The sequence below is a fragment of the Oratosquilla oratoria genome, chromosome 9, assembly GCF_046742065.1.
Source record: "Oratosquilla oratoria isolate Oo_2021 chromosome 9, ASM4674206v1, whole genome shotgun sequence".
NCBI classification, from domain to species: Eukaryota; Metazoa; Arthropoda; class Malacostraca; order Stomatopoda; family Squillidae; genus Oratosquilla; species Oratosquilla oratoria.
The window spans coordinates 58,756,908-58,769,732 of record NC_134785.1 but is presented as its reverse complement, the minus strand read 5'-3'; the positions used below and the strand labels follow the sequence as shown (position 1 = coordinate 58,769,732).

General features: G+C 39.4%; 1 protein-coding gene across 4 annotated transcripts in view; it reads left to right on the top strand.

Annotated features, from left to right (window-relative positions):
• LOC143028460 (uncharacterized) overlaps positions 1 to 7,585 on the top strand; it is a 95,750-nt gene extending 88,165 nt beyond the window's left edge. For all 4 annotated transcript variants that reach the window (XM_076190595.1, XM_076190594.1, XM_076190592.1 and 1 more), the window contains one exon: positions 5,556 to 7,585. In XM_076190595.1, coding sequence (XP_076046710.1) covers positions 5,556 to 6,014 — 459 coding nt within the window. In that variant the 3' untranslated portion in view covers positions 6,015 to 7,585. The remainder of the gene's footprint in view (positions 1 to 5,555) is intronic.
• Positions 7,586 to 12,825: the final 5,240 nt, after the last annotated feature.

Genomic DNA, 12,825 nt, shown 5'->3' with positions numbered 1-12,825 from the left:
ACGCTTTGCTAAAGTCAAGGTAAATAACATCGTAATTTTCATTGTTGTCTGACGCCTTATATACCTTAGTGTAAAAGGATAGAAGATTAGTCACGCATGACTTACCTTTGGAGAAACCATGCTGTGAATCACGAATTAAATTATGCCCTTCAATGTGTTCTCTGAGTCTATTTACTATTATTGATTCAAGCATCTTTCCTATAACCGACGTCAAACTGATTGGCCTGTAGTTGCATATGGTCGATCTATCTCCCTTCTTAAAAACAGGAACAACGTTTGCCTGCCTCCAAGCAGTTGGAACAGAACCAGTGTCTACCAATTTATTGAATATTTCAGTTAACCGGTCGCAGATTTCAAATCTACACTCCTTAAGCATTCTTGGAAAAATTTCGTCCGGACCCGGAGATTTTGTAGCTTTAAGTCTGTCAATCTGCTTGATAACTTCTTCTTTACTAATGCTGATATTAGTTAGGCTATTTTCTTCATCCCCTCTGAAAATCGGATCACAGTCAGGTACTTTATCTAACCTCTCATTAGTAAACACCGATAGAAAATAATTGTTAAACTCCTCACTCATTTTTTCTTCCGATTCTATCATGACATTTTCATCGTTTTTAATTGGTCCTATTCTTTCTTTATTTTTTGTTCTATAGAGGTGAAAGAAACCCTTTGGGTTGGATTTTGCTTGACTGGCAACCTTGATTTCATAATTACGTTTCGCTGAACGTGTATTCCTTTTAACCAGCTTTGCCATTTCGTTATATCTTGATCTAAGGTGTGATTCCCCGTTTTTTATTTTTACGTAAAGTCCTCTTTTAATTCCGATCTCATGTTTCAATCTGTCCGTCATCCATTTGGGAGTATTACTATTTTTTCGTATTGACTTTAGGGGGATAAATGTGTTTTGTGCATTAATAATTAGATCTGCCAGATTGCTATACATCTCATCCAAAGTACTGACCTGATTTTTGGGCCGTCGCCCCGAATCGACCTGACCCAAGGCACGCGCATCACTCTCTTTGACCCAGACCTGACTTAAGGTATGCGTAGTTCTCTCTTTGACCCAGACCTGACCCAAGGTACGCGTATCCTCCTTGACCCACTTCTGATTATCAGCCCCGCAACGAGAATCAAGAATGTTTGAAACGTCCGGATTGTTTTTCGTATTCAATTTCAAATAGGTTTTTATTTTGTCAAAGTTTGCTTTCCTGAAGTCTGGTACTTGAACGTTATTTGTACTTTTTATTTTTTCCCAAATAATATTAAATCTTATTTCTTGATAATCGCTAAAGCCTAGACTATCGCCCACTATTATGCTGCTAATTTGGTGCTCATTATTTGTTAGAATTAAATCCAGGGTAATTTTTCCCCTCGTAGGATAGGTAATCCTTTGTTTTAGGAAATTATCCTGCACTACATCTCAAAATGGTTTCGCTTCTTGATCTCCTACTAAAGTTTCCCAGTCAATGTTTCTATAATTAAAATCTCACATGATTACAACGTTTTTGTACTGGGACGCTCTGTGAATTTCATGAATTAGGGAATCAGTCTGCTCAATGCTAAGGTTAGGAGGTCTATACAAGACGCCAATAATAACTTTCTTATTCTTGCCTATAATCTCTACCCAAATAGATTCCGTACAGTCCTCTTCCTTAATCGAATTGTTGATAATACAGTTTAATGTATTTTTAACGAAAAGTGCTACACCTCCCCCATTCCTGCCGACCCTATCCTTATGAAAAAACTTATATCCTTCTATTTCGATTTCTGGAAGGAAATGTTTATCAGCCATGTTGATCCAGGATTCAGTAATGGCTATAATATCGAAATTTTCTACGCATGCTTTACCTCGCAGCAAATCAATTTTGTTAATTATGCTCCTACTATTTGTATAGTAAACTTTAAGTTTATCTTCCCTCCACCTGCTTTGGTGATTTTTTGTACAGTCCTCTAAGTTGTTTCTATTTCCTAAACTATATTCCGATACTTTCCCCCCTACTCCCACATAATCTACCCGAAAAAACCCTGTAGGATGCCTACTTCTCGCTCAAGGGATTCAGCAAGGAGCCGAAATCCTTTGGGAGACAAGTGCACTCCGTCCCTTGTGTATAGGTGATTCTTACCATAAAAGCGGTCCCAGTTGTCGACAAATGCCCATCCATTAGCCTTACAATGTTTTGCCAGCCTGCAATTCATTGCAATAGCCCTGGAATGCCACATGCCTCCAACTCTACGCCTCGGAAGGATTCCACATACTACAGGAACACCTCCCCTATTTCTGATCTTGTCTAGCGCATCTCGGTACCGCGCAAATAATTCCTCACTCCCTACCTTACCTATATCATTTCCTCCGGCACTTAAGCAAACTACTGGGTCCTTTCCTTCCCCTACTAGACACTCTTCAATCCTATCTCTAACATCACCTATGCCCGCGCCGGGGAAACACACCTGCGTCCTATGCTTCCTATCTTTGTCGCAGAAAACCCTGTCTAAATACCTCACTTGACTGTCTCCTACTACCAAAATCTTACCTGTGGGCAGGGATCCAGCGTCTGCCCTTTTCTTCTTCTCTTGGATTTCATTAGTTCCTTCTTCCTGCAGATTTGCCAGCACTTGAAACGAGTTTTTGCATTTCAGTGGGGCTGGTGAGGAATTTTTTCCACTTTTCCGCATCTTATTTCTCACCGTATTCCATCCATGCTCATCGCTAATATTGCCTTCCGTATCATGGGCCTTCGAGCGGAGAACTCGATTCTCCTCCTTAAGGCACTTAACAGCATCCTCCAAGGCTTCAATTCTACTAAATAGAGATTGTACCTCTTCGGCGCTGAACACAGTGACACATTCACTCGCCATATCGCTAACTGAAGCAGTGCGTTCTGTGGCTCGCGTTCCTTGGCCGCCCGTCAAAATGCTCCTTCCCCGACACAAGCCAGGACAAAACTAGCTCTCCTTTGTTGGAATACCAAAAGGCTCCTGTGATAGGAAGGTAGACTAAATAGTGTGCTTTCAACAATGAAACATCATCATCATATGACTTGTATCCTGGTAAATCTGGTGCACACAGATTACCTAGAATATTAAAAACTTCTGATCCCAATGACATTAAAAGAATATTCTTCTTTTAACATCTTCAGTGATAGATAAACTACCAAGATTAGCCTCTAATAGGTTAATCCATGGATCTAAAGTAATTTTTGACAGACCAAATGGATAATTTTTTATTATTGCCATTTCTAACAAAACAAAGAATGTATTATAATGTTAATGCATAGGCTATGTTCTAAAATGAGTATTTAAATCAAACCTGGAATCTGCATCAAATCCAGATGATTCAGTCACAAACCACACCCTGTAACTGCAAAAACAATCAATCTGAACTGGTTTCTTGAATTCTTCAGAATCGATACATAACCAGCATGCTTCATAGCGTCCTCCAGAAAACCACATGCACTCATCAATTACCCCAATTCAGTCATGTAAAACACTGTTTTTTAGTATTTCCACATTACCAGCACTGTATCAAATTATCTTTGATTCTTCTCGTTGCCTCTTTTATATTGTGGATGGGGTTGATTAAAAGTAATACTAACCAATTGATCTTAACTTAGATTTAATATGACCTCTCAGTTGGGATGTAACTACAAAACAAAACATGATCTCAGACAATCATAACAACAGGATTCACTCAGTCACAATGGGGGTTACTAAATGCTACATTGTGTACTATAGGTATTTAGGTGTTGTTTTGATCTCTCTTGTTCTTGATAAGAACATGGTGTTAAAACACGTGGTGGGGATAACCAAAGTCATTGCATGCAACTCTGCGCTTTATTCAAACCATATTTGTTGGGCACTTAAAGATATAGTGAACATGGGTACTACATCTTTATAACATTGTAACATCCTTTCTTCTTTGAGAAAAGGTGTACCTGTTAGGTTAGGCTACACAATGGGGCTTAACGGCAATGTAAAGTCTTGGTTAGACTGTATTTATTGAGGTAGGCTTCCGATATTTACAATCATAGGGTATAATCTCCCAAGGAAAGAAAGTCTCCCCTACCGAGTCTAAGGGAGAGTGTCTCCTCTTGTCTCCTCTATCTCTTTCAAAGCAATCATCATACATAAAGGGGAAAGCCTATCTAAGCACGTTTGGTGTAGGTTGTCTGAAACATCTTACATATACCAAAGGCTTTCTCCCCCTTACAAGGGAGGTAGTTAAAAAACAAAGGCATAAAAACCACTCCCACCCATTCCATCCCCACACACTCCACTCCAATCCACCCCCTTCCCTCCCTCTTGTCTTGGCTCCTCCTGTATGACAGGTTATCCCTGCATCTCGCCCATTGCCCTGAGTCAGAAGCACAGTCATAAAACACAGCACATCCACAGCAAGGCCACTTCATTATATTGGCAACCCCTCTCACCCCCCCATCTCCCACCCACTCCCCTTCATGCATCACAGCATCATCCATATACAGTACTACCTCTCATTAACCACCTCCATACGGTGACACCTACGTAGGCGGCATGAGGAGCAAGTGGGTACGCGATGATGCCAACGTCGGCATCTTGATTATATTTATTGTAGTCGTACCTATGTAACCTGCATTCTCTCTAAACTGGCTTCATCATATTTTTTATGGTTATCAAAATTCACAGGTGAAAGAAAACAAACGATTGAGCACTGACTTTATTTTTCATAATGCGATTATCATGACGCAACATTGCACGTCGGACAGCTAATGCTGCCAGACGTGCGATGTGCCCCAGAGTGAAGAGGTTAACGGACTAAAAGGGGGGTAACGGTGTCCATTGGTGTGAATAATCCGTTGATTTGGAGTGGTTTTTGGGTGGCATAGTGATTGCACACACTAAACAACAGCACCAAAGACACCAAAAATACAGCGAAAGCACTGCAAACACAGCTACTTAACGTCTGTTAATGAGAGGTCTCACTGTACAACCATTCTCCATTCACCCCTATCTTCTGTCCTCTCCTGTCCTTGCTCAACAGATATTTCCCTCTTTCCCAATGCCCTTTTTACCCCATCCATCCATCTCATCCTTGGTCACCCCCTCATGTTCAGTCCTTCCACCTCAGCCTTCCACACCTTTTTTTACTAATCTTTCTTCACCCATTCTTTCCATGTGTCCAAACCATCCCAATACACTGTCATCAGTCATGTCTATCACCCTCTTTTCCACTCCCACTCTCCTCCTCACCTCTTCATGTCTTACTCTATCCAGCCTAGTAAACCCTGCCATACTTCTCATACATTTCATCTCAAACACATTTAAACTTTTCCTCTCTTCCTCCTAAATTCTCTGTATGCTACAATTAGGTAAATATATATATATATTATATAATATATATACATATATATATATATATATATATATATATATATGTATGTATATACATATATATATATATATATATTATATAATATATATACATATATATATATATATATATATATATATATACACACACACACACATACATTGATTATACTTATGCTTCATGTGTATTCTCTAATTCATCTTTGCAGGTTGCACGCACTCAATCAAGTGATTTACGCTCTCAAACTCCCACACGGCGTCCAGATTTGTGCACACCTGGTCAGACTCCAGTTAGAAAACCCAGACATCCGGATACAGTTCGACATATGGAAAGTGGTAGCAGGACACCTCCAGGCAAAGGGGACTCTAGAACAGTGGACGGAAGGAATGGGAATTTGCTCGGAAAAGGCCGAGTTACCATACCAGGCAGGAAGGCAACCCGATCACCTCTAAGAGAACCACGAACAGCCGGAAGTCCTTCTGGAACACCACCTTCTCGAGCCTCCAGCACGTCACAGCACAACAGTCGGTCAACTAGCACTTCCAGTAGAGCCTCCCAGGTTTCTACCAGTGACTCTCGGCCAACTGTTGGCAGCCGATCCAACACATTTTGCAAAGATGACCCAAGCCCCTCCACACCTAAACTTGCAACAGCTACTGCCCCCTGAGCCAGTTAAGCATTGATAGGTTTTACTGGCTGTGTTTATTTTTATTATAATCATAATCGTTTTTATTTGGGAGTGGGTCCTGTGATCCATTATCTCCTTTAAGGTACGGAGATCCATGACATGTAGTGCCATGCAATGCTAAGCAGTGCCATGCAGTGCTGTGCAGTGCCCAGCAGCATCATATAGATACATTGGGATTGAAGAGTACAAGTACCTCAGTTTTAGGACTTTAGTCTCTAAAAACATCCCACCACTTCTAGTCACTTCTTATTAGGCAGCAGCATGATGTAGTAGAGATCTCTAACATATTATACTGCTGCTTGAGTTTTCTTTTAGCTCCCACATTTATTCTGTATCCTCCAAGTAACTGAATGACCAGGCTGGTGCCAAGTGTCACAAAATCAATCATTCATTAACAAAAATATTCCTAAGTGACAACTTGTACATCAATTTTGTCTGCTGTCAAGTTCCTTTTCTCATAGAATGTCTAATGGCCCTGCCATGATGACAATTTTATGCTTGTGTATAATATCTTGGACACATTTGTATTAGGATACTTACAAATATAAATGGGTACCAAAATATAAGATATGGGTACCAGCCAATGTATAAGTACCATTATATAAGGTATGTGTATGATCTTGTGTGCGAGGTCAAAGTATGGATTCCAGCAAGTGTGTAGGTATAAAGTTATATATGATTGCCAGCCAGTGTGCAGGTATGAAAGCTATGGTATGATACTAACTGGTATATAGGTACTGAAGCTCTGGTCTCTTGCTTCGCATTTCGGTGCTTCTCTTCATCATCTTGTAGCCTCATTAAGCCAAAGATATTGGACGTATGTGCCAGTTATTTATTTTTGTCTGTGATATTTTCATAAGGTATGAACTTTTATGTATAATTTATGTCTACCAATTAGATGGACAGCTAGCACAATGTGAATTACAGTTGGCATGATTACAGACATTAGTGCTGCATAATTGATTGCTGTGTACCTAGTACATGAAAGTGGACAAAAACTCGTTTACACATATGCGCTCATTATAAATAAGACCTGTTTGATGTTCTGCATAATGAAATGCTGTTTACCGATTAATTACCAATTGCAGTACTTCAATAACATGTCATAAAGTACATGGGACATATCTGTTGATAAGAAAAAGGGTTTTTATGTGTGAAAGAAATATCAGACCATTGCAGCATATGAAGCAACATACCTGAAACAGTTTGAAATATCTTAATTTCATATTCATTTTTTTACTTTGAATTTTTTTTTATTTGTGTAAAAAAAGTGTGAATGTTTGCCACAAAGTCTATTAACCTATGCATTTATTTGTAGGAGCCAAATATAATCAATTGTTGCATGGCAGAACTTGTACACATTTTTGTTTTCATTAACCACCATCTCCAAACAGCCAGTGAGTGCTGTTCCAGCTTATCAGGTCCCCAGTCAATATAGAGTTATGAGTGCAATAATGACCATTTAGTAATCTAGTTGTGGAAGGTCAAATAAAATAAAGCTGCACAAGATGTTAAAAATTTACTAACCTACAATAAAGTGATAAGCTCCATATCTATGGTGGTTTGACTTCAGTTTCTTCAGTCAGCAGAGGCTAGGTCTTCCTCCAGAACTTCTTCCTTGGAAGAAAACTAACTGCTGCCTTATGACCTCATCAGGAAGAGAAGGTCAACTTACCTAGGTATTCTGAACCTGTCATGAATATTGTATGAAAATTCTGCAATATTCTTCACTTTATCTCACTACTAAGAAGATAGCAGGATTGCAAGGTGAGACTTCAGGGCAGGACATCTGAGATAGGAGGACCATCTCTTCGAGGATGGGGTGCTTTCCAGGGACGTCTAGACATAAACTCACTTGATTTAAAGTCATAAGACAAAAAGCTCAGTAGAAATAAACTCACACCCTTAATGAAAAACAAAACAAACTTTTGGTCTTCTGTTTTCTTTATTGAATTATGATATACATATGAACCCAGAACTATGGACAAGAGGGAGCAACCACTGGTCCATTATAGGTGTTTGTCCATAGGTTCTGTATGTTGAACATAACGTATATGAATAGTCATATTATCTTCTGACAACTACCATCAACTCCCATGATATTGTATTTAGTATTGACATAAATTATTTGTGCTATATTCTGTAGTATCTGAAAGTTATAAAGCATTTGGGCCCCATTAATATCGAGATTCAAAATGTGATATACCACCAACAACTCGTAGCTCGATGCGAACTTTAAGATGCCGTGTGTGATTTTGTTTTGGACGGTCATGCTAATTACAGTCCGGTACCATCCAGATCCATACCATCAGGACATCGTCCGGACACCATTTGCTACTGTCCAGATAGGGTCATACAGAGACCAACAAGTAGCATATTTAGACAGACAAGTAACACAAAATGACCAATGAGCAGCATGTAAATTAACATAATGCTTGTTTTTGTGATAAAAATTATTTGTACTACATCATATAGAAATCAAAAAAAAAGGTTTTCTCTGCCAACAAGCCCTTCCCAAACCACCGACAGTTACGAGTTGACCAACAAGTAATATATTTGGACTGTCAGGTAACTCAAAATGACTGGCAAGCAGCTTATGAATTAACGTAATGCTTGTTTTTGTGGTGAAAATTATATATGCTGCTTGTCGGTCATTTTGAGTTACTAGTCTGTCCAATTATGTTACATGTTGGTTGACTGGTAAGAGTCAGTGATTCGGGACAGGACTTGTTGGCAGAGAAAAAGCATTTCCTTGTTTATTTTTTACATATATAATGTAGCAGAAACAATTTTTGCCACAAATACAAGCATTGTGTTAATTTAGACAGTAACATATGGTGTCTGGACAATGTCCTGACAGTTCTGGATGGTGTCCAGACAGCTCCAGATGGTAATTAGCATGACTTGTTGTGGAAGACAAACTAATGAAAGTCTAAGGATGGACGTATCTTCAATGTTGAGTAGTAGCAGTAGGACTACACGCATCATCTTATATGGTACAATTTTAATCTTACCATAACTCTCATCATGTCCACTTTTTTATATATATATTTTCTTTAGTTAATATTGTAACATATTTTATCATATCTGCAAGTTTGAAAGCACGTCGCCATGTCAATAGAGACATTAATAAAGATTTCCGATATATCCTGGATATACTAACTTGACCGACAACATGAACTGTGAGGTAGTCCATGGCATCTCGGAGATTGCGTCGAGTTGTTGTTAGTATATCATCTTCATTACCTTGATATGGATATGGCCAAATACTTTGAAAATTTGATATTGGAGTTATTGGCAGTTGTCAGTGATTAGTACAACTGCAAATGAATACATAATTATAAAACTGTGCCCTAAATATTGGTACTGTAGTAGTTTTAGTTCAGGACAAATGAAAATCAACACAAAATATCTAATCTCTTTCTTTTGGTAATTAGCCACAAGGTGCAACACTAGAAGTGTCACATGAGAAATATAGGTGAAGCTCGGACTAAGGCCACAGCTTAGTGGAGCTTATGGTTGTAGCTGGACGTGGAGCCTAACGTCAGCGAGGCGATAGCAGATGATGACGGCGAGGCTCGATGGGACGGCTAGAAGATTGGGCGAGGAGATGTTGTTGTGTGTGCGGGTCGGTACTGTTCTGCCCATCTCGGCGAAACGCCGACCTTTTAAGGGAGGCTGGCGGGAACGTGAGGAGCTTTCCAAATTCCTGATTGGCTGACTGCTGGCTGGCAGGGACACCCTTGCGAACTACGCTTGCCAACTACAGGGACTTGGAAAGGATAGTTCCGAAGATTTCTTTGATCAGTGTGTGACGGGTTGTAGGATGCATCACGTCACTACAGTGCTGCATTTATATAATATTCTTATACTTAAAAGGAAATTTTAGTAATGTAGCCCTAAGTATATATATGAGCGTGTGGGACAGACCAAAACAACTGAAGCACCAAAAGCATCCTGTGTTGCCACATTATCATGGCAATTTTCCTATTTCGGTTGAAATCTTTATTCTCCAAAACTTGTCCGAAGTTACCGAAATCCGTTACTTCAGTGTCCATAGTTTCTGGGTTCTTCTGATCACATAACAAATGTACAGCCATGGTTGAAAGTTCATGAGCAGGGAGCGCGGGGAGCTGTAGCCAGTACGGGGTAGAGCGCTTAGACATGTTGACTTTCCACGTCCCTCTCGATGTGGTTGCCCCTCAGCGAGTAACTAGGTATGTAGGTCTGTGATTCACAAGTAATGCACTACTAATTGTTTTGGCCCAATCTTTTTCATATTATTACAAAAGATAGCTATGTGTATGGAATACACGTTATATGTGATGAGTAGTAGTATAATGAATAACCAATATCATGGCATGTGAAGACTAGTATAAACGATGGTCTCTCCTCTTTGAACGAGTTCACAAATTGCTAGTAGTTATACTTTGAAGTATAGGAATCAAATGTATTGCATTATGAAGATGAAGTTATGGTCAACTCTCATATACAGTGAGACCTCTCATTAACGGACATTTATTAGCTGTGTTTGCGGTGTTTTTGGTGCTGTTTAGTGCGTGCAATCACTATGCCACCCAAAAACCACTCCAAAACACCGAAAACATAGCAAAAACACCGCAAACACAGCTAATTAACATCTGTTAATGAGAGGTCTCACTGTATTATACATATTCGTCATTGCAGCCCTGAATTCCTCAATGACGAATTGCAACATATAACCAAGACCTTCGTAAAACTTAGTTTTCCCGTTGGTCTTCTCTCCGCAACCTTGAAGAAAACCAGAGCCATAAGGGAGAGAAAAAATGACACAAGCAAAAGCAAGAACAATACAATATAGATAGTAGTCCCCACCTCAGACTTGGCCTGCGCACTCAGTAAAGAACTGAGACAAGCGGACATCAACATCTCTTGTGAAGCAGGTAAGAAAATTGGTGACCTTATCAAACCAGAGATAGAAAATAAAAATACCGAAAGTTTAGATTATAAAATTCCATGTTCGGGGTGTGACAGTGCATATATAGGAGAAACATACAGGGGATTAATCACAAGATTAAAAGAACACAAAGCCGATGTCCAATACCACCGCAACAGCAACGCACTCGTGAACCACATAGACGAAGAACATCTACCAAATGGGATCAAGCGAGTATTCTACATAATTATCTCAGCAAAAGGCAAAGAGAAATCGTAGAAGCTCTGTACATAGCCACCAATAAATGTGCGAACAATAGAGTAGGTGACATCAAATCATCGGAGACAACATCACGCACGCAGCAAAAGAATAGAAGAAATCAGGACGAATGATCACCAGAAGCATCCCACGGAGTGTCAGTACTACCAACACGCAAGAGTTAGAGCCTCCTTGAACTCGGACCAAAGTTTTTTTTGCACATCATCATCTTTAAAAAGAGGACGTCCAAAGGATGAACACATTGACAGTGCTTTTGAAAAATTGTGTAGGTACATTGATGATTCAGAGGAATGTCAATTCATTTTACACGATTTAATAAAAAATCTAGAAGAAAATAGGCCAGAAAGTTCATTTGTAACAGAGAAAACATTGAAAAATAGGTTAATGAACATATATGGAGATGGAGTTATGTTCTACCAAATGAAGAAAAGACCAACAGTAGTTTGTTTCCGTGGTTCTGGAGTACAATTGATCAATACCTGGTACACACAGAGAGAGAAAAGTGAGAAGGATGAAAGATTAAGAATTGTTAAAACTGCAGCAACAGTAATTCGTGAGGATATCACAGATTATCCAGATGCTACAGTCTTTATGAAGAATGCAAACGATGTAGTACCTGAGACACTGCGTGCCTTTTTAGAACTAGTTATTCAAAAAGACTAAAAGAGTGAAAAGGAAAAACTAGAAAAGAAGTGTACAGCAATTGCTCATGCAATAATTACTGCAACTTGTCCACGATAATTTTTGTCCTGCTTATTGCTTGGTTTGGCTGTGTATTTATTTCGGAAAACTGGCTCTAGAACCATTGTCAACACGGTATCAAACTTTGGATTTTGTTCTGCCTATAATGATGTCACGCTGTTTGAGTCATCTGCTACAACTTCTTGGAAACCAGATGTGGAAGGAGAAACAAATTTCACCTGAAATAATATTTGATGACAATACCTCACTCACTGTTCCTCAGGCAAAGTTCTTGAGCAATCTAAAAAATAAGCAACGCCTAATCATGCACCTAAGAGAAGCATTTCATAATGAAGGTATTGAAACACACACTGCAGTAGATGATGCTGATGCTGATGTCTAGACTGCAATCCTAGAAGCAAATCGACATGAGTCAGTTGTGTCGGACAAGATGTGGACCTCTTGACTCTTACTACTGCACTAACTCCTGAAGAGTTAGTGCAGTAGAGTTTGGATTCATTGCTAAAAGCAGAAAGGATGAGTTTCATGTTTTTTGTACACTGTGTCGTTGTGATGTGGAGATAGGAGGTAAGGGGAAGAGTGCAGTTGAACGACATACAGCCACAGACAAACATAGACTTAACACTCGCAGTGCTGGAACCTCGTCACTGCTATCATTAGTTTCCTCAGCTCGATCATCTCAGGATGACAAAATCACAGCTGCAGAACTTTGAAAAGTGTATCATAATGTGAAACATCACCAGTCATAAAGACCTTAGGTGGCTACGGCGCAGTGTGGTTTGGCAATTAATTTATGAGGTTAAGGAGTCTGAAAATGCCGGAAAGAAATATTTCGTTTAACTCTGGGCCAAAGAGTTTGGCAATCAAGGTGAGGATACAACCAGGTTTTGTTTG